This window comes from Lepidochelys kempii, chromosome 6 (assembly GCF_965140285.1).
Source record: "Lepidochelys kempii isolate rLepKem1 chromosome 6, rLepKem1.hap1, whole genome shotgun sequence".
Taxonomy (NCBI): Eukaryota; Metazoa; Chordata; order Testudines; family Cheloniidae; genus Lepidochelys; species Lepidochelys kempii.
In genome coordinates, this window is record NC_136385.1 from 122776210 (window position 1) to 122784776 (window position 8567).

General features: G+C 42.0%; 1 protein-coding gene across 11 annotated transcripts in view; it reads right to left on the reverse strand.

The window, feature by feature from the left end:
• KIAA0586 (KIAA0586 ortholog) overlaps positions 1–8389 on the reverse strand; it is a 134105-nt gene extending 125716 nt beyond the window's left edge. For 10 of the 11 annotated variants that reach the window (XM_073349974.2, XM_073349981.2, XM_073349977.2 and 7 more), the window contains exons 1-4: positions 8307–8389; positions 7358–7706; positions 5412–5497; positions 3504–3561 (exon numbers count right to left, since the gene is read on the reverse strand). In XM_073349974.2, coding sequence (XP_073206075.2) covers positions 3504–3561; positions 5412–5497; positions 7358–7667 — 454 coding nt within the window. In that variant the 5' untranslated portion in view covers positions 7668–7706; positions 8307–8389. The other variant, XM_073349971.2, reaches the window with a different exon arrangement.
• Between the last annotated feature and the right edge of the window lie 178 nt (positions 8390–8567).

Below are 8567 nucleotides of genomic sequence, written 5' to 3' on the forward strand. Positions count from 1 at the left end.
GCTGGGAGTAGAGCCGCAGCTGGGGGACAAGGCTGGGTGCAGGGCTGGGAGCAGAAGCCACAGTCAGGGGCCAAAGCTTGGGCGGGGATGGGGCTAGGAGCCCGGGCTGCGGCTGGGGGCAGGGCCAGGAGCAGGGCTGAGTGGCACTCCCTCCCTGCCCCTGATGAGGGCTGGCCCGGACCCCACTGCGCCCCCTCGAATGTTCCTCCAGGGGACACGCCCCAGTTTGGGGGCCTCTAATCTAGCCTGAACTCCTGCATAACACAGGCTATAGAATTTCATCCCCTAAATCAGTATTTTTAGAATTACATCCATATTATGAGACCTTTAAAAGGTTTTCCTTCATGATATTCAAAAGAACTCAGAAAGAAGTCTTGTATGTCTGGGCAGTTAGCTTCAGCACCATCATTTTAAGTATTATCAGGATAACTGTGTTTTCAATTATTTCTTTTCCCCCTCAACAAATATTAATTAAAAAACTCACAGAAAGCAAAACCACTGCCAATGCTCAGAGAAGAAATGATAATTATGTCTTTAACAGTTAACAATTTTACACAGAACATAGTTTTTTTTATTGTAATATTTCATATTATATGCAATTAAAAGGTGAGAGAGAAGTATTAAAAAACAGATTTCTTTGCCTATATTACCATCTGATTATTAAAGCTAAAGAAGTTTAAAAATGTAGTTTACTTTTTGGTTATAAACTCCTTTCATGTTCAATCCATCACTTAGTAAAATGCTGCAAAAATTATTGATGAACACTGTAACTTTTTTTAAAAATAGATTTTTTAGAATTGAAAAAAAAATCATAGAATGTAAGGCTAGCACGGACCATTGTGATCATCTAGTCTGCCCTCCGAGATAGCTTGGCTATAGAAATTCTCTGAATTAATTCCTGTTTGAACTAGAGCATATATTTATCTTTATTTAAAAGTTTCCAATGATAGAGGATCAACCATAGCCCTTAATAAAGTTGTTCCAATGGTTAATTACCCTCACTGTTAGAAATGTATTTTTTATTTACAATGTGAATTTGTCTAGTTTCAACTCCCAGTGATTGGATTGTGTTCATAACTGTTTGTTAGATTGAAGAACCTTCTTTATCAAGTTTATTTTCTCCATGTAGGTACTTACAGACTGTGATCAAGTCACCCATAACCTTCTCTTTAAGCTAAACAGATTGAGCTCCTTGAGTCTATATCAAGGCATGTTTTTTAATCCTTTAATGATTCTCTTGGTTCTTCTCTCAACCCTCTCCAATTTATCAACCCCCTTCTTGAATTGCACACACCAGAACTGGACACAGGATTCAAGGAGTGCTTGCACCAATGCCAAATATACAGAGGTAATATAACTTCTCTATTCCTAGTGCATTAGCACTTCTGGCCACAGCACTGAACAGGAAGCTTACGTTCAGCTGGTTATCCACCATGACCCCCAAGTCTTTTTCAGAACAACTGCTTCTCAGGATACAGTCCCCATCCTAAGTATGACATTTGGCCATTCTGAAATACATATTGTTTGCTTGAGTTGGGCTTACCAAGCAATCCAGTTAGCTCAGTGTCAGTGAGCTCTCCGCCCCATTATTCACCACTTCCCCAATCTCTGTCATCTACAAACTTTATGGGTAATGATTGTTTCCTTCCAACTTATTGATAAAAAATGTTAAATAGCGTAGGGACAAGAACTAAGTTCCCTGTAAGCTGCGTGGTCATGCAGCAGGCTCTCAAGGACCACACAGGCAGGGAGAGAAGCCCCTCCCCTGGCCCAGCCCAGGCCCAGCCAGGGACAGGAGCCCCTCCCCCCGTCCTGTCCTGGGCCCGCCAGACCTGCCGGGGAGAGGAGCCCCTACCCCAGCCTGGTCCAGCCCAGGCCCACTCAAGATGCCCAGGAGAGGAGCCCCTGCCCCAGCCTGGCCCACCGGAGTTGCCAGGGAGAGAAGCCCCTCCCGCAGCCTGGCCCCACCCCACCAGAGCTGCTGTGGATGGGTAGTGGCGCCTCTTACCCGGCTGCTGTGGTGAGAGAGGGCTAGGGGGAGTCCTCTCTCCCCTTTGTAGCCCTGGGGCAGCCTGCACTTCAAACCCCTCATCCCTGGCCCCACCCCAGAGCCTTCACCCCCAGCCGGAGCCATCACCCCCTACCCCAGCCCTGAGCCCCCTCCTTCAGCCTGAACCCCACATTCCCAGCCCCACCCTAGAGCCTGCACCCCCAGACAGAGCCCTCACCCCCATGCCCCAACCCTCTGCCCTAGTCCTGAGCCCCCTCCCACACACTAATCCCTTCATCCCCAGCGTCACCCCAGAGCCCACACTCCCAGCCAGAGCCCTTATCCCCCACACACCCTAACCCAGTGCCCCAACTCCCTCGCACACTCTGAACCCCTCGCTCCCACCCCCACCACACATCACCTCCATATTGGTGCAAGTAACAAAATTTATTCTGCACGTGGACAGAAAAAATTAGAGAAAACACTGGCCAAGACAATCTGTGCAGGACCTCACTAGAAATACATATGCTCTAAGATGATTCCCTGTTTACAATAACGTTTTGACACCTATCAGTTAGCCAGTTTTTAAACCATTTAGACTCATAGAATATCAGGGCTGGAAGAGACCTCAGGAGGTCATCTAGTCCAACCTTCTGCTCAAAGCAGGACCAATCCCCAGTTTTTGCCCCAGATCTCTAAATGGCCCCCTCTAGGATTGAACTCACAACCCTGGGGTTAGCAGGCCAGTGCTCAAACCACTGATCTATCCCTGGACATGTTGATTTTGTATTGTTCTAACTCCTTAATCAATATGTTGTTCAATACCAAGTCAAATGCCTTTCAGAAGTCTATTACATCCACACTATTACCCTTATCAACCAAACTTGAAATATCATCAAAAAAGATGAAACTGCAATGCTACCAATGCTGTTAAAGTCTTATAAATATTCATTAAAAAAATCCATAATATAGGGGCCAAATCTGACCAGTTTAATTAAAATACAAATCCCATTTTCAAAAAGCTGATTCCAAACAAATCTCATTTTTAAAAGATACAGCTTTTCCTAGAAATTGGTTGCTTGCAAAAATATGTACACTCACTGCAGCAGTAACTGACCTCATGCTAATGTCACCAAACAAGCTCTTCAAAACAAAAATTGCAAACTCTTGAATATTCTACTAAAAGGCATGCATTGCTTCAGCACTAGGAGGCTGCCAAGATTTCTGGCAATGCAGTTTAATACACTACTGGAAGGTGCTCAGATCCTACAGGGATGAGCATAGTATATGACCTCGTATGGTAAAGGACAGAATGAAATAGAATAGAACTCCCACTGTTAAAAAAAGAAGGATTTAAGATATCTTCATTTTACTAGTGAAACTCGAACTGCAACATCTTGACTAACAATTTTTATACTGAAGGAAAAGATATGAAACAAACATATTTTATAGCTATTTTCCAAAATAGCTGTTTTCTTAAAAATGGTTATAGAAGTCTGATATTTTGTCTTACCTTCTCGTCTATTTCCATCTTCCATTACTTGCAAAGAAACTCCTTTTACTGCAGTTTCCTTAGAATAAGGAAGGGATAGGTGTGAGGGGAAAAACAAACATTAACAACATGTATCAAGAAGAATTTATGTTTAAATTATTTTTATATACATACACACACTGTGTATATATATATATATATATATATACACATATACACACACACACACACACACACAGATCAAAATATGAAAGAAATATAGTATGCAATTATAAATCAGTAAAGTATGTCTTATTTTGTATCAGCACCCAAAAGTTTCAGAAACAGACATGACTGCTGAACATGTGGGCATAAAGACCTCCACACTGGAGTAATACAAGCTGCTGTTCAGAGCCCCTACTCTCTGTACCCTCTAACCTAGAATAATATTGATTGTGATATTTTTCTGGACAGTAATGCATCTAGACTAAAAATAAGAAGTAATCTCAATATTAAGGTGTTTATTTTGCACATTGATAGCCAAAGGATTTTATACAAATAACTCATTAATGGCGATGTAAATTACATATGTGCTTATCTTAACATGTGCAAGCAGTCCCAATGAATTCATCATAACTACTCATGCACATAAAGTTAAGCATATACGTAAGTGATTCCAGGACTGGGACCATATAATGGAATTTATTTCACTGAGATAAACCTTGAATAATCATGCTCTACTGCTGGGATGGGGAGATATAAATCCACCACCTTACCCTAAACTTTGATGTGGGTCTGCAGAACAGTACTCTACAGTAGTGGTTTTCAACCTTTATTCATTTGCGGACCCCTAAAAACTTTCATATGGAGGCATGGCCCCCTTTAGAAATTCAAACTGCTGTACTCTTGAAGTCTTAGACTGAAAACTGACTGAACAGAATTCAACTATAAATGTTGCATGTGCATGGCACAGCATTTGACACAATGTGAGAAAGGGCACTAAATGTGGGCTTCTATGGTAATGACAATACTTCTGGGTTTTGACATGTAGATGGGACTATTCACATCCGTTTTTCTGATCAAAAGTAATGCCCTTTCTGGGATCTGAAACTTTCTTTTCACAGTCACCTCTCGCAGACTCCTAAGACATAGTCTGCAGGCCCCAGGGGTCTGCAGACCACAGGTTGAAAACCACTGCTCTACAATCACTACTTCAGCCTATGAGTAGGGCTAATAGCTACCGGTCCTATTTGCCACTACTCAGTTGTCACTGGATCTACTCTGAGCTTATACAGAAACCCATCTGCAGTCCCTTCACAGCACAGAAGACAGGAGAATTTTATCCTTATGCATGGCCATGTACAATGAATTTGCTAAAAACAGATCTCAGCAAATACAGACTACAGAAAATATAGCAAATATAAAAGGAGAAACTAATTGAGCTAGAAAGGGTCACATTGAAATATTAAAGAAATTTTAACAGACTGATATGAACTAATGTCTACTTAAATGAACAATGACAGGAAGCAAAAGAAACTATAATCATAATATTAAAGGTCTTCAGGAAATCATATTGATTTGTGCTATTCAAGGAGCAGAAATTTCATAGGAAGAATTACACTATAATTTGAAAAAACAGTTGCTATAGGTGGAACATAAGAAAACGATGGCAGCATAATCACTATATGCTAGACAAGATAAGAGAATATAAAAGCTCTGATCTTGCAAAGACTTATGCATGTATATTGACTTCAATACTTCCAGTGCATAAAAGTTCAGCACATGCAGAAGTCTTCACAGGAACAGGGCTGAAATCAGATAAGCCTCTCAGAGAGAGAAGAAGTTTGCTGATCTACTAAAATTTGGATCATATATATAATCTTTTGAGATGGAAGTATGGCATACACTTCAGGACAGTAGGATCAGGAATAGAACAGTAAGTCTTCTTACCTTCTGTGATAATAGCGTGGGTTCTAAATCATTTTCTACTGAAAGAAGATGTTCTGAACTTCTTTCAGCCAACACACTTCGGACAGCTAAAATAAAAGAGACTTTACTGTAGTTATTCGTATGTAGTTTATGCATTTGTGACAGGTATAACTAGTCTGTCCCACATCTTAGTCATTTCTATATCTGTATCTTTAAAAATCTAAACTAAACAAAATGACCTTCATTGCACAAATGAGCTCAGAGTGTCAACCTGGAACTGGCATATTAATGAACAATGCCTGAGATGCAACATAAACCTGCTTGACACACAAGAGGAACTTGCTGAAAGTGAGAATCGCAAATGATGCAGTGACAACTCTGGATCAAATTCAGTATGAAATCAACATAAATTAATGGGGTAATGCATTTGAATGCCCTTTTACAAAGATAACATCTTGTAAAGTTGTGTGATCCTTTGATCAACAATGAAAACTTTATTTTCTAAGGAGACAAGAGGCACATTCTAGCCCAGTAAATTCATGGCACAGTACATGTCAATTTTAGCTATTTTAAACGAACCCATTACTGTGGTTTCTAGATGATAGGGAATAAGATATAGCTTTAGCTGCCAGACATCTAAGATATACCTGAAATGTAGGGAGAAACACTGTTAAAGGGATGTCATCAACTTAAAAAAAATTCAATTTCGAACCTGAAAATGCTTTACTTACTATTGTAGCAAGCACCAAGAATTACTAGAACTTAAAGACTAGAGGAAATAATATATTATGTTTTTTCAGTTTACTTGTATATTTGTCAGTTTCACCGTTTCATCTGTATAAGTAGTTCAGTGGGTTCAGCTGTTTGTGTGGGTCTTTCACAAAGCAACACCAGAGGAAAAAGCTAAACTGTAAAAATCTCATTTTAATATTGTAATCACAGTAATTACCAGGAAGAGTCAGGGGCAGCTATTGTATCTGAAACTCTTTTTAAACAAAAAGAAAAGGAGGACTTGTGGCACCTTAGAGACTAACCAATTTATTTGAGCATGAGCTTTCGTGAGCTACAGCTCACTTCATCAGATGATGAAGTGAGCTGTAGCTCACGAAAGCTCATGCTCAAATAAATTGGTTAGTCTCTAAGGTGCCACAAGTCCTCCTTTTCTTTTTGCGAATACAGACTAACACGGCTGTTCCTCTGAAACCTGTCTTTTTAAACACAGTTTTAAAAAAAACCTGACTACCTTTCAAGTTAAATGTGTCCCTCTAAACATGCAACCATTATGTAACCAAAACAGAGGGGTCACTGGAATTACCTTTTTTGAAATATTCATACAAAGCATTTAATATTTAACATCTTTTCATGCCTGTATTCTCTATTCTAAACTGCCAATAAATATTTCTTCCTAATCTCAGTAGGTTATGGTCATCATACATTGGGAAATCTATCAGTTCCGGCTCTCAGAGCAAATTAATCTGTCATTTTAAAGATAGAGAAAGCTGCAAGTGCATGAAAAAGCCTGTGATCTTTCCTCCAGTACAGTGCTACAGTAGGACCTGCAATCCCCTTGTAGGTACAAAGAAGGCTAAAATGACCCAAAGGTACAAGACACAGAATATCCTTCCTTCTAATTCATCATCATGAATAGCCAATAGCAAATTTATCCGCATAATGAATGTAGTACACAGAATTTGGAGCCATATTTAAGAAGTGTGTGAAGTTTGGGGACATTTTGTACAAAGTTAGAAAAACATTCTAAAATATTTTATACAAAACATGTTAAAAACAAAGTAGTATTTCACAAAACTGGCTAAACCTGGTCAATTAGAAAACAAAAAAAAAGTATAACCAATTCATATCGATCTTTACAGACAACTTTCCTAATATAAATACATCCATAAATGACATGCTAGAAAAAGGATCCGACTAGACAAATTACCCCAAAGAAATGGGGTTTGATCACATACCCTGTGTAACGCTGCTGGAGGTAGTGACAGTTGATCTATTCGGCAGAGGTTTGTTTGCTGACAATGCTGGAGGAATATAGGATGTTTTGTCTTTAATCAAAGCTGCATCATCTGCCTGGTAGGGAGAAGCCACTTCACGAAGCTTCTTTACCGAAATTTTAACTTTTTTTCTACCGCAGTCAGCAGCTGCTGTCCAAGTGCCAGTGGGTTTTTCTTTTGTGTGGAGGCTGGTAGAGCGGATAAGCACATCACTGGCAGCGAGGCTAGCCGTAGAGTCCTGGCTGACACTAGAATTACTTTCCACCTCCATGAGGAGCTCACAAGGCAGTTTTCAACACTCACAACCAACCTATTAATGGGGTTTAATAACATTATTAACCAACTAAAAGGGACAGTTTATTAATGCTTATGAATTGATTATGGACAGGGGCACCTACATCACAATAACCTAGGATTAAAGAAATAAGAGCACGGGGGGGGGGGGAGCGAGTGGGGTTTACAAGATAGATTCCAGCAAGTCATCCCAGGATCTAAACCAACATATACAACCAGTCACCTCCCCCCCCCCCCCCAGCTCTCATCGTTTTACCATAGGAGGGGCAGGGACGAGCTACCCTGAACAGTTCTCATGGGCCTAACGCCACAGTATTGCGGTACCAAGCAGCGCCCACCTGGCCAGCAACAGTGCTGTAGCGAGGACAGGGTGCAGCATACACGTCAAGAATTGGGGTGCAGCACCCCCTTCCCCCACCGCAGGCTCCCTCCCCCAGCCCCCACTGCCCGCCCGGCAGGGCACAGGGCGCACGGCTCCCTCCCCCGCACCCCTAGGAGTACAGGGACCCCCCACACCCTACCTTGGGGTGCAGGGTGCCCTCGCCCCGTTTTCCCCGGAAGCTACAGCACACCCTCATTCAACCCCTACCCAGCAGCCACCGGAAATGCTAGTTACCATGGTAACAACACCAGCTTTCCCCCCCCACGACACCCGCCGCTTCCAAACCAGCGGCGCCAGCCTGCCCAATCCTTTCCCGGGTAGCACCGCGCATGCGCTTGCTACTGCAGGCTTTCGGGAGCTCAGAATCAATATGCATGCGGGGGGGGGGGGGGGGAAGAGATTCGGCCTTGCGCGCGAGACGCCGCATATCCAGGGCGCATGCGTAAAGCTGCCTCCCACGGGAAGGCCATTCACTACCGCTGCGCGGTCCCTTTT